This window comes from Natator depressus, chromosome 4, assembly GCF_965152275.1.
Source record: "Natator depressus isolate rNatDep1 chromosome 4, rNatDep2.hap1, whole genome shotgun sequence".
In the NCBI taxonomy this organism is placed as follows: Eukaryota; Metazoa; Chordata; order Testudines; family Cheloniidae; genus Natator; species Natator depressus.
Window position 1 is genome coordinate 138,936,045 of NC_134237.1, and position 21,301 is coordinate 138,957,345.

The 21,301-nt window shown below is 52.6% G+C and overlaps 1 protein-coding gene across 3 annotated transcripts in view; it reads right to left on the reverse strand.

Annotated features, from left to right (window-relative positions):
• Window positions 1–3,280: 3,280 nt before the first annotated feature.
• ADISSP (adipose secreted signaling protein) overlaps window positions 3,281–21,301 on the reverse strand; it is a 142,492-nt gene continuing 124,471 nt past the window's right edge. For all 3 annotated transcript variants that reach the window (XM_074951978.1, XM_074951977.1, XM_074951979.1), the window contains exons 5-6: window positions 18,090–18,212; window positions 3,281–4,655 (exon numbers count right to left, since the gene is read on the reverse strand). In XM_074951978.1, coding sequence (XP_074808079.1) covers window positions 4,555–4,655; window positions 18,090–18,212 — 224 coding nt within the window. In that variant the 3' untranslated portion in view covers window positions 3,281–4,554. The remainder of the gene's footprint in view (window positions 4,656–18,089; window positions 18,213–21,301) is intronic.

Consider the following 21,301-nt stretch of genomic DNA (forward strand, 5'->3'; position numbering starts at 1 on the left):
GTAATTGGCTTGACGGACCAGCATGGGCTGTTCAAGGGCTGATGCTCTCTGCTGCTAAACCATTAACCTGGTGTCTCTAATTTAACTCCCCGGCTCCGCAGTGTGGACAGCCAGGGCTGCTGTAACATGGCACCATGCGGTGAGGGTCTTTGGGGAGTTAGCCAAAGTGGGTGCTGTGTTCTCCCCTCTTTAGGTTTCATTCCAAGCTGATTTAATCACTGCGCAAGTTGCCTTAGGGAAAGGAAAACCCTGCTGCCTCCAGTGATGCCTGCAATCCATAGACACAGTGAGTAGCAGCAGAAAGCAATTATCCAGTTAATGTCTGGAAGGCTTCCAGGAGGGCAGGGAAGGGATTGATAGTGATTTCTGTGCCGGTGCATATTCCACGCTCCACCATCTACCTTCCTCTTTCCAGGTGGCGCATGTGTGTAGGACACCAGGTCTAAGTTATCGGCTGGCTGGACGAGCCGAAGGGCAGCTGGAGAGGTTTCCAGAGCCGTGGTACTCTGGTCGCTGACGGCGTCTCATTGGTATTTAATACATAATTCAACTTCAACCCGAAATGTGTGATTTATTTGCAGGACAGTAGCCCCTCGGGGCCCCAACTGAGATGGGGGCTCCTCTGTGCTATTGTAAGAGACAGTCCCGGTCTCCAAGAACTTACAGACAAAGTTGACAAGATACACACCGAGTGGGTGGGTGGAAAGCTCCAGGAATAGAGCCAGGTCCCCCAAGTCTAGGCCTCTCCCCTACCCACTAGCACACACTGCCACTCGGTAGGACTCGTGCTGCATTGATTTCAAGGCCAGAGGGGACAAGTACGCTCATCGTGTCATTTCAATTCTATTCCTTTTTCGGCTAGAAAATTGGTTAGTTTCCTTCGACCGCACTTAGTAGTCACGTGTTTTCTGACTGTTTTCCAATTCAAGGCTGCTCACTGAACGTTCCCGCCCACTAGTGGCGGTTGGCTCACCTCTGGCACATGGTAATGTTTCTATTCCATGATTGGATGAGATGCGTTTTTGGCACAGGAGCGTAACAAACAGCACATGTGTCCATGACACTTTGGGGGTGTCCAGCTCCGAGTCTGGTCGCAGGAACCAGATCATGCCTCAGCCCAACCTAGGATCCCCTCGCCATGCCAGCTTTGCTCCTGGCCAGGGACAGTGGTTCACAGGCATGTCCTTGCTAAGCAGCTGTCTCAAATCCCCCTGCCAGGAAGGCAAGCAGGCCGGAAAACGTTAAATGGAAAAGCTTTACGGCATGCTGCACACAAGCCCAGGCAGACTGTGTAACACAGACACCCCACAAGCATATCTTGATCCTTGGCATGTGTCCAGACCAGCACTGGAGATGTGCTCATTCGGCAGCCATGGCAGTTGGCCATAAAGTGGAGGAAGCAGACAAGCATTTCTGCAGCCCAGAGACAGGATCAGGTGGGACGTGACACATCTGAAGCCCTGCCCCCTTTCATTAAGCTACCCAACCCCACTGTGGCCGTGACTAAGCTGAAGGATGCTCCTTCTGCGCCGCGCCGTACTTCTGAGCTCAGGTTTCCTACGCAAACTGTCACAGCCCGGGGTGGCAGTGTTAGAAGCCCATTGCGAGCACATTTCAGGTTCTAACAACCGACCCACCTTATATAAGAATAAGCTGTTAACCTGGCCCACGAGATATTTTCCCACGGTTGTGACGGAATCCCTGCTCTTCACATTCTTCAGGCCCGTGTTCCCACCAGGTGAGGTCCTACTCCACAAGGTCAGCATGAAAGGGTCCGGTCCTTGTGCTTTCGCTTGGAGAAGACAAAGGATCTTAAAAGTCCTCACCCACGAAACATTGCTCATCTGAGTTTCGGATCACTGAGGTTGTTTGGGCCAGGGTGGGGCTGGTCGGAGAGGGCCCCGTGCAGAAGGGTTTGCTGTGACAAGGATGTAGCCATGAGGTTCTGTTCACTCCTCTCCAACACTATGTGTCGAATTGCATCCTCATAGCAAGCCCATCCCTGTGGTATCTGACTCTGAGCAGCTGGCCACTATCCCTCATGCAACTCACTCTCTGAATGAATCTGAAGTGAATGGCATCTCTGAAAAGGGGAACACGAATGTCCCTACCCCATCAAATCCCTCTTTAACTCTCATTTGCTGTGATGCCAACAATAACCTTAACACGCGACATAGCTGGTGTGTTGCACAACAACTGTCTGGCCTGCCGGCCTTGTGCTCACATTCTGTCTGGCTCCACCAGCTCTCTCTTGTCTTATACTTAGACCATGGGTGGGCAAACTTTTTGGCCCAAGGGCCACATCTGTGTGGGGAAATTGCATGCAGGGCCATGAATGTAGGGGCAGGGGGTTGGGGTGTGGGAGGGAGTGTGGGGTGTAGGAAGGGGCGCGGGGTACAGAAGGGGGCTCAGGGCAGGAACTCGGGGTGCGGGCTCCAGCCCGGCATTGCTTACCTTGAGTGGCTCCGGGGTGGCAGCGATGTGCAGCAGGGCTAAGGCAGGCTCCCTGCCTGCCCTGGCCCAGTGCCACTCACAGAAGCAGCCGGCACCACATCCCTGCGGCCCCTGGGGAAGGGGGGGGCAGAGGGCTCTGTGAGCTGCCCTTGCCTGTAGGTATCTTCCCCGAAACTCCCATTGGCTGCGGTTCTCCGTTTCCAGCCAATGGGAGTTGCGGGGGGGGCAGTGCCTGCAGGTGAGGGCAGCGTGTGGAGCCCTCTGCTCCCCCTCTCCTCCAGGGGCTGCAGGGACGTGGTGCCGGCTGCTTCTGGGAGCAGCATGGGGCTGGCAATTACGTGGGCTGGATCCAAAGCCCTGATGGGCCAGATCTGGCCCGCGGGCCGTAGTTTGCCCACCCCTGACTTAGACTGTGAGTTCTTTAGGGCAGGGACTGCCTTTTTGTTCTGTGTTTGTCCAGCGTCTGGCACAGTGAGATCCGGGTCCATGGCTGGGGCTCCAAGGTGCCATGGTTAGCCAAACATTAACTAATAATTCATACCTCCAGGAAGTTGAAGGGAAGCTCCGGAGGCTGCTCTGCAGAAGCGCCTGCTGCAGCTTTCCCAAGGAAGTCGAACTTTGAACAGAAAGATTTTCAAGACATTACAAAAAATGATTATTTTAAAATTGGCTTTCCCCAGTATACAACAGAGAGAAAAATCTACAGCCTGTTAGCGAAAGCAGGCCTAGCACTGTGCAAACACAAATTAGCACCAAGACAAACAAACAAACACTGGAGAGAGTTTTACTCTAAACAAACCAAGTTCTGTTTTGTTTCAACTGAAGTTTATTATTTTCCTTTACAGATTTTTTTTGTACTTAAAAAACCCACACGTACACGTATATAGAGAGAGGCACATAAATCCTTCTGTTGCTTTCAAAACGGAACCACTGTTTCTGGTCCTTGTACCATGTGTCTTAAAAAACAAAAACCACCAGACAACATTTAAGAAATGAAAATTCAGATTGGGATTTTCAAAGGTGTCTATGAGGGTGAAGCACCCAACCCCCAATGGGACTACGCCCCAACTCTCCTGAATGCCTTCAAATGACCCAGCCTAAAGGGGAAATTCTGCCTTCAGATACATGCCCACAAACCCTATGGCTTTTAGAGCGAGTTCAATCTGCACAGCTGAAGGCAGAATGCACCCTTACGAGACAGATTCTGCTCTCAGTCAGCAATGGTGTAAACTTGGAGTTAGCTCCCCAAAAGCCAACGGAATCAATCTGGAGCCACCCACTGGGGGAAAGTGGAGTTAATTCCAGATTTGCAATTGGGCTCAGAATCCAGCCCGAAGCGTTTAAACATGCATCATGGAAGATCATGAAAAATAAAGTAAAATTGCAGCAGCAGAAAGAGAAAAAGACACCGTGTGGCTTGCGACAAGAGATGGCTCCTGAATCTCAGGAAGGCAACAAATGCCTGGTTTTTGGACCTACTCCGGAGACTAAACACAAACTAAACAGCCAAGGCACATGACGCTACAGCACCCCACCCGGTGTCTTTACCGACCCCAGCACTGGGGGCTGCAGAAAACAGCAGCTGTTCCGTTTTTAAATGGCAGCTGTAGAAACTTGGACACCACCACATGCGACGATGAGATCACTAAAGAGAAGGAAAAAATAACCAACATTTAAGGATAAGAAATAATATTCTGATAGGCGAGATGCCCAGTAGGTGACACTTGCTCAGGAGGTCGGGCATGCACTCGTATGCCAGCATGTACAGCCCCGTGCGCGCGCACACACACACACACACAGAGTTTAGTTTTAAGGCTGAAAAGAGGACGAGAACCCTGGCCCAATCCGTGACGGCCCTGGCTTTGCTCTCAGCTCGGAGCCGGAGTCATTAAACCGCCACCTGCTCTTTACACTAGTGGCCTACGGTTTGGTTTGATATTAGGGGAAGGGAGGAAGCGCAGCACCCAGACCTCACAAGACAAGCTCCATTGGTGACCACAAAACTAGAGCATTCAGAATCCTGCAGCCAGTGAACTATTTGTTTTTCTTACATTTCAAGCTTAAATTTAAAACCTAAAAGGAGACAGCAGTCCGCAGCGGCTAGTCGAACCCCTGCCACTCGCTCTGCTCCGAATCGTACTCCAGCTCCGCCCCGATGCACCGGACCCCCTCCAGCAGCATGGGTGTGCCATGGTGGCGATCTGCAAGACAGAATGGCCTCTGCTCACACAGCAATACAGGGACGGAGATCACCGGCTGCTCACCGATACCTGACTACGCTAGCTTAGGCATGGATCGTGGAAATACCCTCTCTTCCCAGGAGGGAGGGATATCGATCCTTCCAGTGAGACCGCAGCTGGTATCGTTCACAAGTACCTTTCTGTCGCTTTCTGGACAAGGAGTTTCTTATTCTTTGTAAATCAACAGGGCCTAGAAGTTGGGCCCCAGGGTGCTGTGCACTTTACCTAGCAAGAGACAGTCCATGCCCCCAAATGCTTACAGTTTAAAGAGACAAAATGTGGGAGGGGAAGGAGCGACTCGCCCATAGTCACGCAGGAGGGAACAGAACCCAGGTGTCCTGCCTTCTACGTCCAGCGTCCTCCATGCCAGTGTAACTCCGGCCTGCTTGGTGTGGTGCTCTGTCGCCCTCTAGTGGCCACTAGATCAGCTAAAGCAGGGGTTGGCAACCTGTCTGTATGCATCCGATGAAGTGAGCTGTAGCTCACCAAAGCTTATGCTCAAATAAATTTGTTAGTCTCTAAGGTGCCACAAGTCCTCCTGTTCTTTCAGAAGTGGTGTGCCGAGTCCTCGTTTATTCACTCTAATTTAAGGTTTTGCGTGCCAGTGATACATTTTAACGTTTTTCGAAGGTCTCTTTCTATAAGTCTTTAATATATAACTGAACGATTGTTGTATGTAAAGTAAATAAAGGTTTTTAAAATGTTTAAGAAGTTTCATTTAAAATTAAATTAAAATGCAGAGCCCCCCGGACTGGTGGCCAGGACCCGGGCAGCGTGAGTGCCCCTGACAATCGGCTCGTGTGCGGCCGTTGGCACGCGGGCCGTAGGTTGCCTACCCTCTGCTACAGCAGTGCCTAAGAGCCACCTGTCTTTCAGCTCATGCAGTAGAGGTTCACACACAAAGCTTTAGATCTCCCAGGTTTGATCCCACCCGCCGCCGGCGGGTTTGTTGGCGTTACACTGGCACCTGCGAAACTGAGCAAGTGAAACCTGATTCATGGGGAGAGTGTGGTTTTTACTGAGACTGTTTCAAACCGTTTTTATTAACACCTGTTTAATGCAATCCGGCCCTGACTCAGGATAGCCCTTCAGGATGGGTTATAACTTTAAGCCCATGTGTAGTTCCACTGAAGTCAATGAGGCTTACTCACATGCTTAGAGGTAGGCACATGCCTATGTCCCTGCCTGAATCAGGGCATAGGTGGGTGGCAAGATCTCCAGTGGAGATTGTGGCATACAGCCTTTCATTAAGCAGCTCCTACTTCACATCTGAATCATCCCAAGATTTCTCCATCCATAAGGATGGTTAGAAATACCAGGAATGTCAAACCTGACAAACAAAACTATCACAACACACGTTCCCAGACCTTCCTTGTACAAAAGGGTACAAATACCATATTCTGCAGTGCCACAAGTTCAGTGACAGGGAGTATTTTAGGAGATGCTCGTCTTTCACACAGATTTTTCCCTATTAAAATCTCCAGTTAACAAAACTGACAAAGATCACATCCTCTCACTTCCCCCATTGCAAATTAATATTAAATTGCAAGCTTTCTGTCGCTTTCCAGGTCAAGAAAAAAAATGGAAAGATACCACAACTGCAGAGTCTGCATGGCTTTCTGATCAATTAATTATACTGAATATAATTTCACTGTCAAAGAACACCAGTGATGAGTGAGGGTGAAATGAGTAATAATGTATATAGAAGCAGAGGTGAATAAAGAGTTGTGTGTGAAATAGGGGAGAGATCATCTTTGATCATTAAATCTGATCGATTCTTCTGAATTCTGAGACATAGACAGGAACTTAAACAGCAGAGAAATTACTGTTGATCCACAGGATATTATCCATTTCTACTCCGCGCTGATTGGGCCTCAACTGGAGTATTGTGTCCCGTTCTGGGCACCACATTTCAGGAAAGATGTGGACAAACTGGAGAAAGTCCAGAGAAGAGCAAAACATGATCTATGAGGGAATGTAGTGGGGCAGCTGCCCCACTCCCGCAGAACAGGGGTTAAAAGCACCCAAGCTAGGCTGATTGAGCTGGCCACAGCTGGGCTGCTTCCCCAATCAGGGCCCAGCTGGCCCTGATAAGAGGGCTGGGGGCCAGGAGCTGAAGGAGTCTCACTCTAGCCCTGGAGTGGGAAGGGCCTGGCTGCCTGGGAGCAAGGTACCGGAAGCAGAGCAGTGCTGGGGAAGGGCGAAGGGAGCTGGGGAGCTCCAGCCTGGTTGAAGGCCTCCAGAGGTACTGGGGCTGCAGAGGAGTAGTCTGGGAATAGGCAAAGGCAGCAGGTCCTAACCCCTTGCCAATGATGAGTGGCCATTACAGACTGCAGTTTGCCCCAGTGAGAGGGTCTAGATGATGACTGGCATTAGCCACTGAGGCAAGGTGAGTTTAGAGGGCTTCTCTTGGGGGTGTTGTTACCGCAAGTTAGCTAGAACAAAACTTTTTTTCCTATTGAACACACAGCCAGCCATGGGAGTTAGGAAGAAATTTCTTCCTTAACTGCTCACCAGGGGGTGTTCAGCACCTTCCTCTGCACAGGTGTGACCTGCCACCTTTGGAGAGAGAATACTGGTGGAGAACTGGTCTGAACTGGGGTAATTCCGACACCCCCTGCATTGCTCAGGCAGCCAGGCATCTCCCCCTGTTAAATGTACAATAAAAAGGGACACACCTGTAACCCCAGTCTATAGGACCCTCTCCTTATCTGCTTTGCTATCTAGGGCCTGCTCCACACGACAGAACTAGGTCAACATAAGGCAGCTTATGTGGACCTAACTATGTAAGTGCCTCCGCTACAATGTCGGTCCCACCGATGTAACTCGCCCACTAAACCGCTAGCAGCCCCACCTCCGCGAGAGGCACAGACAGCGCTTAGGTCAATGTAGACACTGTGTTACCTACATTGCCTGTTGGCTGTCAGACCTGCATGGGGCTCACAGCCTGGAGCCCCGCTGCCAGGGACAGCCCACAGCCCCGCTGCCACCTCCCGGTGAGGGAAGGAGACACTGAGCCCAGCCACTGCCCAGGCTCAGGGTCTCCTCCCACACCCTCAGTCCCTCACTGGGAGGTGGCAGCAGGGCTCAAGCTGACAGCCCGGTGTGGGGCTCTCAGTAGGAGCTCCCCCACCACTCCTAGGGGCAGACAGCCCAAGCTGTGATGCCATCACTGGGCTGAGTTTCAAAGCAGGGAGCCCATCAGCAGTGGAAATGACATTCTTGTCAGTTTCATGGCTGCTATTATGGTCTCCAGCTGTCAGCCCAGGAGCTCCAGCTGTGAGCCCCACCTGGGCTGACAGCCAGAGCCAGAGACAAAATATGAAACAAGGGCAGCCAAGAAACTGACAAGAATGTCAATTTCACAGCTGGTCAGCTTTCTGTTGTGGAATTGAGCCCACCACCTGGCTCACAGCTGGGACTGTCAGCCCCAGGGTGTGGGGAAGAGGTTCCAGCTATGAGCCCTGCGTGGCTGCCAGTGCCCCATAATGCCCCACTTCAGTCACTGCAAGTGCTCCTGGTGAGGATGTGCACCACCAACAGAAGTAGTGCAGTGTGACACCAACAGCCAAGTCACCCTAATTCTGTAGTGTAGACAAGCCCTAGGACTCACAGGCTTATGGCTTAAAATGGGAGGTGGTCAAACTGTGACCCCCAAGAGCCAGGCAGGCAGAGGCCATGGTGATGGGTGCAGCATAAGAACCTTCACAGAACAGATCTTGGCAGGAACAGGCGAGTTGTACGTCCTTCACATGCCAAGGTGCCCAAAATCATCATGTTTAAACAGAGAATGAAAACAGCTGGTTGGTTTGGATTGCTGGCAGACCAGTGGGGAAGCACCAGGCTGAGACTGGCAAGGATCCTGTTCTGTTCGTGGCATATGCATAGAGAAGTTAGATAAAACACGGAAAATACTCTTGCTGGAAGCTTGCAACGTAACACTGCTTTATTTCTTAAAATCCAGCACCTTAACACACGCAAGAACCAACATCAGAGAGACACAAGTCAGGCTGCTCCCTAAAATAGAGACATATGACTAACCCCCTTGCTCTGGGCTGGCTCTTTGCAGATTGACTCTTGAAGACCCAGAATGCAGGCTTCCCCACAGAAACACCTAGTCTGCAAGCAGGACCAGGAAACCCCTTACTCAGAAAGTAATAGCTGGTAATCTCAGTACAACACAGACCCTTCATTTGCTGCATGGTCACTTCCAAGGGAACTGGGGCTGCATTTTAGCACATGGGGTGGAGGGAATTCAAGTTGATTCCTCACGCTGCAGCAGGGCAGCCAGATTGAAAAGGCAACAAGTCTGAAACAACTCCGTGATGGGTAACAGTCTCCAATACACTGGAGAGCAAGCAGAAACTAGACTGTAACCCACATCCCTGAGCTTAACACGCTCCTGGCCCCACGATTCTGGGGAAGTTCTGATCAAACGAGGAGCTGTGCAGCTTCGTCCCTTCTATTAATGTCCTTTGTAGAAATAATTATAATCTGGCCTTGGAGACCGAAGGGCTGATTTCTTCCTGTGCATATGAACTGCAGGCACAAAACGTAATCTGCACATGCAATTCTCGCAACTGCCCGAACTCAGCAGCGGGGCGTGCGCACAGGTTGCTACACCGCTAGCAGGCTGTCTGCATGTGCGACTGAGGGCCCGTGTGGACACTGGACCACAGCGCAGGAGACCTGGGCTGCACACACACATTAGGCATGCAATTGAGCACGCATTTTTGCACATGCATATTTGAACAAACAGAAAACAGGCCCTTATTCCCCAAACAACCTGATTGGGTTGGCCAACTCAGCCTCTCATGGGCACCGACTCCCAGCACACACTGGCTAATTCCATCCCCACCCACCCCACATTTAGACAGGGTGGATAAAAACCAGTGATTTGGGGGGTGGGGAGGAATCAGGGTTTTTTGCTTTAAATTGGATATTTTTTATGTTATTTAAATTATAAAAAGTTTTTCTTTTTAAAAATCAACCTATTTAAAAAGAAATCTGAATTTAACACAAAATATGTCAAGGGCCTAAGTTTATTGTAATCTCAACATATTTAACTACAAAATATAAATGCTGAATCCACGAGCCTCTATCAAAAACTGTGAGTTAAAGGTTTCTTCTCTATATAAAGAATCAGGGGAAAACATCTTACTTTTCAGGTCAAGCTCTATAAATATGGCAAATAGCTTATGTACTGCAGTCAGGGCTTGTTTTGTTTAGTAACAATAAATTTTATAGGCTGGCCTGTGTTTAATTAAAGTCCAATTACCATCCCAATGCAGCTTGACAGAAATCGTGGCCAATAAGTTAATTATCTAGTAAATAAGCAACGTGTCATTCACCATTTTCTAGCATACTAAAAGTGTACAATGAATGAATATGAATCTGAAAATATCAGGCTACATACAGTAATTGCTTAAATAGAATTATGCAGTTACAGTGCACCCCCCTAGGAAGCAAAAAGAGATACCAGCCTAGAGTAAAGACTCTCTTTAGTTGTAAATGAAGATGTTTTAATGGTTGTGTCAAGCAAGGAGAATGTACCTTTCTTTAGAAAATAACTGAAGTACCAATACATAATGACAGGTTTCAGAGTAGCAGCCGTGTTAGTCTGTATTCGCAAAAAGAAAAGGAGGACTTGTGGCACCTTAGAGACGAACAAATTTATTTGAGCATAAGCTTTCGTGAGCTACAGCTCACTTCGCTCATTAAAGCTTATGCTCTAATAAATTTGTTCGTCTCTAAGGTGCCACAAGTCCTCCTTTTCTTTTTGAAGTACCAATGGAAAAGTTGATTAAAATTGATTATTTAAATCGAGGCTTTCCCATTGGTGATTTAAAGCACCTGGATTTAAATCAGACCCCCCTACATTTAGAATACACCCAAAAAAGTAAAATTATCCCTCGGGTGACTTGCTTGTCGCCTGGGCCTGAGGACTTTGGGGGCTGTCCCATTTCCTAGCCCAGCCACTAGGGGTGCTGTTCTAGGAGGAAAGGTCCATTTTTGACCTTCAGAAGGTGAAACTGGTCAGCAGACAGGTTGGTTTGGGTTAGGTCCATCTATGTGCTCCTGGAAACCTTCCCACACACCCCACAATTCTCTGCTCCCCACACCATCCTCCTTCCCGACTGTGCCAGGAGTCGCAGGGCAGCCAGTCACTTCCCTGTAGCAAAATCAGCTCCAAAATGCTGCAGGACTCCAGTTTTCCTGGGGCTTTTATTGCAGTTTTGAAGTTTTATTAAAAAACACATTTCATTGGATCTGCCGCTGAATCTTTGCTCCCATCTGCCGAGCGAGGGGGCAGGCTGCTCTGCATATCACTGCTAATGGCCCCCTCATCTCGCTTCGGCTTCATCTCCAGTTCATTAACTCCATTCGCGCGCCGGCACCAGAGAAAACAAATTTCCTGCACAGTGTGATGTTAACATAGGCAGGATATTCATTCAAGGGCTGATGCTTGTAAAGGATGGCTCCAGATTGGACCTTCTGCAAGGGAACCTCCAACCTGCCTCCTTAGAATCATCCAGCTCTGATTCCACAAAGCACGTACTTAACTTTAAGCATGCGCTTAAATCCTTTGCTGAATCAGGGCCACGGTCTCCTTGTGCAATGTGCTGTAAAGCCACTAGCCTGGGAGAGGAGACGCCAGGACACCAGGTTCCTTGGGGACCTTGGGCCAGTGCCTTGGGGCCCGATCTCATTGACGCTGAAGCAAAGGGAGTCACTGCAGCCGATGTAATTAGGAGCAGAGCCTGGCCTAGCTGGGACAGAGGCTTGGGCAAAGACCCTGCCAGTCTCCCTCCACAGCCTTATTTTCTCCTTCAGGAGCCCTCCCTAGCGGCCAGCGTATTTGCCACAGGGACCCCCAAACCAGAACCACCTTGCCGTCACTTCCCAGGCCCCACAGCAGCATAGCTCCCCCACGCTGCCACCCAACCCTGCCCCATGGCTCAGCGGAGGCTCCAGCATGCGGCAAGACCCAGCATTCAGTGAAGGCAGCAGGCTCAGTGTAATCTTACTTGGGGAATCCCCTGACCCCAGCCCTTCCCAGTTACTGCGGGGGCTCGAGGAATAGTTCCCATGGGATGGGGGAAGAAAGTCAGCACTCCTCTGCCCCACTGCAATGCCAGATTTGGGTTCCCAGGCAACCAGCATTTTGCATTTTCGAGGCTGCGCTCCGTTAACTGACTTAATCTTTGCAAATTCCACGGGCTGCTAACGAGCCCATAGAAGAGCCGCATCCTGCGTGTGTGACACCGGCAGGGAGGTTACTACCCCCACCGGACAGGCAGCCCCGTCGCTTGCCGTTCGGCAAGTCCAGGGGCAAGAACGCTGCCAAGGGTCTACCGCGTCTCATAGCCTCAGCGGAGCTGGGGAGCTGGAGCCCAGCCGCTTGCGCCCCCGTTGGCCTCGGATGATGCCCTGATCCCAGCAAAGGCACCGCCAGAGAGAGGGGATCCCAGGTTTCCCCCAGCTAGCAGCCTTGGGGCTCCTGAACGGGATCCAGCCCTCTGAATATAGGGTGAGGTGTCCAGCAGTGGTTACAGACCCTCAGAAGCTCACACGGAGTTTCGCAGGAGCAGCAGACGCAGAGGATGTGACAAGCAGCGTCGGGCCCATTAATAGGATGTGTCCAAAGCCGGGTAATTATTCAGAGGGAAAGGAGAGATTACACAGAATCAGCTCCAAAGCCGCCCTCTGCATATCGTAATGTGTTTAAGGAGAAAGCCATCTCTAACTAAACCAGGGAGAGAGTGAAAGATGAATCCTCCACAGAGCCAGCAGGTGGCAGCAAGGAGTTGAGATAGATTGGAAAACCCCATCGGAGGGGGCTGCTAGGGCATCACGGATCCTAGAGCGTGTCTGACACTAACTACCCATCCCTCTCCTTATGGGTACCCATCACCGTGGCCTCTGGGCACGTCACATTAGCTGAAGAGGAAACGACTGGCTGTGGTGGGCATTGATGGCTGAACAAGTTCTCCTCTGGTTGTAAAAAAGACAAGCGGGTAAGTCCATTCCCCACCTTCCAAATGGGGAAACTGAGGCACAGGGCGGTTTCCCGCAGTGCCAGTGCACCAGTGGCAGAGCCAGGGAGAAACCCCAGGTCTCCCGACTCCTGGTTCTCTGTCAACTGGATCACGCTGTTGCTCCCGTGTCATAGGTAAGTTTGAGTTCAGAGTGAAGTCAGCATATTTTAGCACCAAATTCAGTGTTTGGGATTCATGATTTAAGCCCCAGGTCTGGTATAGGGAGTGACTCACGGAGAAAAGCAACTGACAGATAAAGCAGCCGCTTTCCACTCCCTCAGTGCATGAGCTATGCTCACTGAATGTCAAGTGACATTCCTTTCTCTCTGATCGGGTCAGACCCCGATCTCCATCACACTGGTGTAAACCCAGCCTGCCACTCCCGAGTTACTCCGGATTCACACCAGTTCACCAAGATGTCAACGTGGCCTGCGATTACAGTCACAGCACACGCTCAGCATGAGGGCGTCTGGGTGTCCGCTTACCCCTCAGGTATAATCCACACCTCCATTTAAGTCACTGCTGCCTTTGGCCTACACACTTGCCTGGGCCTCCCACATGCTGATCCTGCGGCTATTAGCTCAGCTCTTTGAGAGGCTGGGGGAGGCCATTTTAAGCAGCCCACTCCATCCCCATCAGCTCCTGCCCAAGAGCTCTGCCAACGCCACTTCTGCTGCATTGCCCGGGCAGAGCCGTCCATTTTGATCTGCCGGGGAACGGCAGAGCCGTCAGCCCGTAGAACGCTGCAGCGAGGAGCTGCAGGATGCAAGGCTGTGTCTGCGCTGGAACCCGGCTGTTTCAACAGAAACCTTTGCAGCTCTCCTCGCGGTAGATCTGAATTGCACTGGGTGCCCGTGCCCCGAGCAACGGCACCGCCTTAGCACTCGCAGACACAAGCGCTGCCTTCCAGGAAGAGGTACAGATCCAGCTGTTCCCCAGCCATGCAGCTGAGGGCAGCCAGAGGTACAAGCAGCCTTGCCTGGCTGATCCGTTGTAAGGAGCTGACCCAAAGGCCACTGAAGTCAATGGAGTTGCACATTGACTGCCCGAGGCTTTGGATCAGGCCTTATATGTCCTGGCTCCCCATTCTCTCTCTCTCCATCCGAGATGGTTATCACTCCGTCGGCAGGCAGCAGATGCCAAGTGTCAGCTGCAGGTGCCAGGGGATTTCGGTCTCACAGCTTGAAAAGCTGTTTTGTCCACGGCCGATCTTCAAGCCTAATTTTCTCAGCTATTTTTTTTGTTATCAGGGTCGGTGGGAGCTCTGCTGGGCTGAATCACCCCTTATGCTGGAGCGGGGCTGATAAGAAGCTCAGGGAATTAGGGGGCCACTGTCGGGTTAAACACTGGCCTGGAAACAAGCTCTGTGTCTTCGACTGGTGTTACTAATAATAACTAGATTCGTAACATCAGGGGAAAAAATCTTCTAAATCCAGGCCTCCATCCTGCAAACCCTTCGGCACGTGCTTCAGCCGCGTCAGGGCTGCGTAATGGACTTGGAGTCATGCCTGTGTTTGCAAGACTGGTGCGCTAGTTTGCTGTCTGCATATTGCTCAGCTTGGACAGCTTAGCTGGGCAGGCCAGTTTCACTTATGGGAGGACATGGACCCGCCCCAGCAGCCTGTGTGGGTGGGGAACAAAAAAGCCACCATGTGACGAGCCAAAAGCATTTCCACCCAGCCGCCGGCCGAGTCAGCGGCGCGCTGCCGGCTCAGGTGGAATGGGGGACACAGCGACAGCAGACTGCACGAGAGGTGGACAGCAGGACACGCTCATTTTCAGAACCAGTGCTAATATCACTGCTGTGGTGACTGGGATTGTGCATGTCCATCCATGGGTCTCAAAGCACTCGACAAACGACTGCCAATCACAATTCACACACACACAGACAGACACCCCGGGCAAGCAGACCCATTTTATAGACTGAGCCAGATAGAGGATAATAGCCTACTACTTCTGCTACTTGGCTGAGTTGACACCTCTAGCTCAAGTGACGGAACTCTGTGTTTTGGAGCGAAAGGGCCAGGTTCAAACCCCATTAGCTGCCTGGTGTACGTGTCAGGAGGTTCACAGGCTCAGAGAGGTTGAGTGAGTTGCCAGGTTGCAGGGCCAGGGAACAGAACCCTCTGTCTCTTGCTTCCCGCAGTCCTGAGCCTTAGCCGCTGAGCAGCTCCCATACCCCTTTTAACTTTGACTAAGGTGCATTGCGGTAAGATTTAGAAGCCAGCAACTACAAGTCTGATGGGGAATCAGGTGTGTAAGATCGTACGATCTCACGTTCCTATCAGTGCATTTGCTGTGGGGTACACCGGGGGTCAGCGATAGCTCCTCAGGAACCAAGTATGGCCCCAAGTGGATGGAGAGCCATTCAAGAGTGCAATTCATTTCTCTAACTCACCTTCTTTGCCTGCTTTGACCCCCTGAGCTCCAGCCTCTGTGGGATCCAGCTGTTGATGGATTGTACCCACCTCTGACAGAGACCCGACACCTTCGCCCCTGTTTACACCTTTGGCCATGTTCATGTGGCTTTGGGAAGCCAATCAAGAATTTGAATTACATCCCTCCATTAACTGCCAGGGGCAGTACCCTCCCAAACACCCGCCAAGCAGCATCTCCAAGAACTGGATCTTATCGAGGCACTTGGTTATAAGAGGAGGAAAAAGCCCCACAAAATTCTCTTTCGAAGGAGCTCCAAAGACACACACCAGGCAGCCAACAGGGTTTGAACCCTGACCCTTTTGCACCAAAACATAGAGTTCCATCACTTGAGCCAAAGGCATCAGCTCAGCTGAACGGCAGCAGTAGTAGGCTATTATCCTCTATATGGACCTGCCCCCCACACACAGCACCCTACATTTCATCTTGCCTTATTTAGTCCTTCAGGGCAGGAGAGGCAGCTGTAGGCTTGCAGAGCACTGTGGAAATTCATAGCACCAGGTACAATATTTTGCCTGAAGTCCTCAGCATGGGATTTTGCTGCTCACAGCTCCATCGCTCCGTTAGCAGTGCAGCGTCCTAGCTGCACTAGGATAAGGTGTGCACGGGCGTGGATACGCCATCCCGCACAGGGAGCAGAGCTCTCCTGGGCGCTAGGGGAGGAGCTGTTTGGCGGTGTGCTGCGGGGGAGGAGTGGGAACGTGGCGTGCTGGGGGAAGAGGCGGGGCCGGGGCGGGGATTTGGGGAAGGAGTTGGAATAGGAGCAGGGAGGGGGCGGAGACTTTGGGGAAGAGGCGGGGCGGGGCCATATGGAAGGGGTGGAGTGGGGCGGGGCTGGGGGCGGTCGAGCACCGAGGGTGAAGTGGGGAAGTCAGCACCTTTGAGACAGAGGACTCCTCTGACCCGAGCCAGGGCCCAATTCTGCCGGGGCTTGAGCGTCAAACTTCTACTGAAACTGCTGGGAGACGCAGCCAGTAAGGGGCTAGCTCAGTAAATACACTTGGGACAACAGCGGCTTGATTTGAAACACTGCTCTAGTCCGCCCTCCTGCGTAGGCCAGGCCGCCTCATTCCGCCCTGTTACCCCCGCGTGGAACCCGGTCACTCGGGTCAGACTCAGCATTTCAGTCCCCGAGAGACCGAACTGCTGTGTGGCCCAAGCAGAGGACAGGAGGGACCGAGGAGCAGCCAATGCCCGAGGAGGTTGATCAGGCGAGATGTGCCTACATGATCCATCAGACGGCTCGTGCCCCAGGCTGCAGAGGAAGGTGAAAACCCCCAAGGGCCCTGCTCATCTGAGCTGGGGGAAATTCCTTCCCAGCCCCAAATCTGGGCCTCCATTTGGCTCCTAGCCTTGGTGCAACACCCCAGCCAAGCTCCTAAGACAGATTTAAAGTGTCGCACCACCTCTCGCCCCAGCCCTGCCCACAATGCACACGGGGGATGCCCCTCGTCGTAACTTTCACGCAGAGGGGAAGCAACAAATTCACAATCAGACAATTCAAGCCCGCACGGCTGGCTTGAGAATGGCAAGAGACACCCCCCAACAGGCCTCCCGGAGCTCCCCTTTGCTAAGAAGCCCCAGCCCCCGTAAACATGTCGTCCCGATGAAGCCAAGCGACGTTCCCCTGGCCCAAGGGATGGTGACAGAGGGTGGATCTGTCAGATTTCCATAGCATGCGGCCCGGCAAGCAGCATGGGGTGTCTATAGTGGTGGGGACACGAGTGCAGATGGCTGCTGCAGTTAAGAACCGCTCCCGCGGCCTTCCTATTTTTCTCCCACACTCTTTAGGCAAATAACAGGGGGCCCTTGGGGCATCTCTGTCACCTCAGGTACTTATGGGGTCTCTATCCTCTCAACGCTTCACAATTGTTCATGTACAATAGGAAAGTGCTGTTTTCGCCATTGGATGGGTGGGAAACTGAGGCACGGAGACTATGGGCCAGATTTGTCAAGGGATTTAGCACCTAAAGATGCAGGTAGGCGCCGGGTGGGATTTTCAGAAGCCCTCACGCACCTAAATACCTTGAAAATCCAGCCCTATGTCACATGGCCAATCTGTGGCAGAGCAGGGTCTCGCCAAGTCCCCAGCTAGCGCCCAAACCACTGGACCCGTCTCCAAGGGTGGGAACCTGCTTCTCTTTCTCGGTCCCTGACGCCCTCTTACCCAGCCAGGGGCCAGCACTGGGGTCATCGTCCTGCTTGCAAAGCCACTTCGGTCTGCGGGCCTGGAGCAAGCAGACCTATGAAACATCCACAGCCAAACCCAGATCACATGGGGGCCCCGGACTGCAAGGGACTGCTGGGTCACCGAGCCCAGCCCCTGCTATCACAGGCAACCCCAACACACCGGCCCAATCACATGCCAAGCAAGCACCATCTTCAAACTCTGAGACACTGTCTCCCCCTGCCCCACGCCGCTCTGACCGCGTGTTCCCCCCACTCTTTGCATTTCAAACTTGAACTGACTCCTGGCCAGTTTCTCCCCATTGGCTCTTGCAGCTTTAGCTTCACTAGTTCTTCTCCCTCCCTGGCTCCCTGCCCCCAGTGTATTTACAGAGCAATCAGATCCCCTCTCGGCCTGCGTTTTGCCAAGCTCTTCCAGCGTGCTGTCCTAAGACAGGCTCTCCATTCCCTGGGCCATCCTACCCGCCCTCCTCTGCCCTGTGCCAATCCGAATGCCTTTTTCTGGAACATGGGTACCCAAAATTGTGCACAGGATTCCAGGAGAGATCTTACCAGTGCTCTGGCTGATCTCTCTCTCTACTGGAAACACCTTGCCTGATGCATCCTAAATCCCCTAGCAATGGGCCACAGCCGCTAATCAGACTGCCGTCACTCACCAGGGCTGGATTCCAGGCGGCCTGTGCAGTGAAAGGCTCCAGACCCTGTTTCCAGCAGTGTTTAAAGGGATACCTACCCATGACCCGGGCTTGAACCACCACTTTGACACAGGCATCCTCATGGGTCTCACTGGACAGCACCATCTCTTCTTTCAGGACCCCTTCTTTGTGCGCGGTGTACTCGCACTTAACACTGTAGCCTGGAATGGAGAAGGAATTAAAGCCAAGAGTCAATAGCCAAGCCTCTTGAAGGCAGCGTCGTGCAGGGGTTAGAGCTGGGAGATCTGGTCTACTCCTGACCTTGCCGTTGGTCATGGCAGTGCCACCTCTGGGTGCCTCAACTTCCCCCCCACTCCATGCGTATGTAGCCCCACCTTGCGACAGGGCTGTACAGCCCTCGGACAGAGGCACCCATTCCCACACGGTGCCTGGAGCCAGAAAGGGACTGGGGCAGCCAGCTGGCAAGCGGGAGCTGGGAGGCAGCATGGCCTTATGGATAAAGCATGGGACTGAAACTCAGCAGACGTGGACTCTAGCACTGGATTGCTGAAGTGACTTTCCCATGTTCACCCAGTGCCTCGGTTTCCCCATCTCTGAAATGGGGATAAAGATACTGACTTTCTTGTAAAGCACTTGGCAACCAGCCCCGGGCACTCTCTAGGAGCCAGGAAGGGGTTACAGTTGGCGAGGTTATAGATCCCCCTCACTTCCCTGGGCTGGAGAGTCAGCGTGCTCAGAAAACACCTGCTCTGGAGCTCTATTGAGCACCAGCCGGTGCTTCAGATCAGTCCCGTCCATCACAGAGCGCGGGAGCTTTGCAGCGACGCCAGGCTCTGGGCAGGGAGATGCTCTCCTGGCTCCCTGCAGCTGGGCTTGGGAAGTGTCCCTCTATTGACTGGGTGGGGGGCTTTGCAGAGCCCCTGCCCAGCATCTCCGCCATGACCAGTGACCCATGCCAGGAGGCCATTCCACCCAGCAAGCCGACGGTTTGGCTCACAGATCCTCAGTGCATCAGTCTGTGCAGGGCTGGGGACCTGGGGCTGATCTGCACAGACCTGGGGCTTTAATCCATCAGAGGAGAGCAGGTGATGTTTCCCAGATGCCCGACGGACCGAGCGAGCTCTGCTAGGTACGTCTGTGCTGAGCCGGTGGCATGAACCGTCTCTAATCAGGAGGGCCAGGGAGGTGACTCTTTGACAGCAAAGCCAGTCCGAGCTGACAACCCACCCACTCCTCTAACCCAGCGCCCCACGGAGCAGCCATGGGGAGGCGAGGAAGCGCAGCAACAAGAAACGGCTTCAAGGAATTCACATTGGAGCCTGAGCTGAGCGATGGCTGCAGGTGGGAATCACCAGTGCTGAATCCCATTGTATCCAGCAAGTGTAACGACTCGGCCCAGGGTCCTCAGCGGGGTTCGAACCTCGGCCTTTCAGCACCGCTGCACCGCCTGGTTGAGCTGAAGGAGCAACTCCTCTGGCTGGCAGCACTAGTGGGCTTTTATCCACTGTGGACCAGCCACTAGAGGGGGACACCGCATGCACTTTGCCAGTGTGACTAAAAGGGAGTCACTCGCAAGCCCTGCTCAGCCCGAGGTGAAAAGGTGCTTCGAGCCCCCACTACGCTCCGGGGTGCGGGGGGGTGCAGAGCCGGGGCCGAACATGCAGAGCACACGCTGCCCTCGTTTAGGGTCTGAACTGCAGCAGCACCCGGAGGCCCCAATCCGGATCCGGGTCGCACTGTACTAGGTGCTCTGCAGCCACACGGCCCCTGCCTGGGGGGGGTTCCAGATTGAGAAAGGTGCAGCTGCTCCTGTATATGCCTCAGGGCCGCTTCGTACATGGCCTGCCTCTGCAGGGATCCCCCTCCAGCCACTGCTGCTGGTGTAGCCCCCTTCAACTAGCGTTGCCACCTTTCTAACTGCTGGGCCCTGCCCCCTCCCCCCAAGGCCCCGCCTCTCCCCCTGAGGACCTGCCCCACCTCTACCCCAAGGACCCATCCCTGTCACTTGCTGGATTGTTTCAAGGAGCCTGCCTGCAGGTAGGAGGCGGCCCCAGCTGAGCAGGGACTGGCGCGGGTTAATGTCCCGGCACCTCTCCCCGATCTGTGGTAACTGGACTTTTGGTTCAGGTGCCATTTAGGGTTGCCAGGTCCCTTTTTCAGGCGGACTTTCTGGTTGAAAACTGGGCACCTGGCAACCTTAAATGGCACCCAGACACAGAAGCCAAAATCCGAAGTGTCTGGGTAAAATCTGGATGGGTGGAAGCCCTACCTTCAATGCTCCCTCCATCTGGCAGCGGCTGGCAAAGCCAGGGTTCAGCACCATTTCTACACACTGATCCTCGCCCTTCACACCCTGCCTTTCTCTCTCCCTCTGCACTAGGCCCAAGTGAAAATAAGCAGAGGCCACAAACTTGGATGGCCCCACCTGTTCACCACCCCATGCAGACTTATAGAACCCATTTTCACCGGGGCACCTGGGGCAGAGGGGCGAACTGGAGCAGATCACTGGCTGGTGTATGGAGGCTGAGGCTGAGGGGGAGCAAAATAGATGCAAGAACTGCAAGTTTTATGGCTAATCTGCTCTGGTACACTTGGCATTAGCCCCAAGCATCAGCTGTCCCAGCTCCTGGGCTGTCAGGATCACTTTTACAATAAAGATCAACATCCCAATATTCAAAGTTAAGTGGAAAGCTGCATGTGGTAACACTGAGTGCCCAATTGCATGAGCAATTTCTGTTACTGTGTGTGAAAATAAGGTAAGTGCAAATACCCACTTTCTGTGCACATTCACGGTAACCGCATTTGCACGTGAGGGCTGCCAACCGGGCACAAGCTTCGTTAAGAGTTTGAACCAGTGGAACCGGAAGTCTCACGTGCGCTGGAGCTGAAGAGCAGTCTGCGAATGCAGATGATCAAACAGGTGCACAATGTGTCTCAGGAACAGGACGCAAGGATATTCCTACCATTTGGGACACGGCATTTAAACCAACAGGGACACGTTAAGGGAGCAATACGTCCCATGGAGAGAGATTCCAGAGCGATGCCAAATCCGACAAACACCGCAAACACAAAGACAGCCTAACAGCTGATGGATAGAGATACAACATGTCGTAACACTGACCCATGTCATGTGATCACAGCCAGGAACTACAGAACTCTCTCTCACCAGCTCTCCGGTCCATTACACACAACATACCCATTTGGAATTCTGCGCGCTTACCCACAATGCTGTAGTATTTTCACACAGTGCCCAAAAGTTGCCACACGCTTCACATGCCTCGAATGCCTC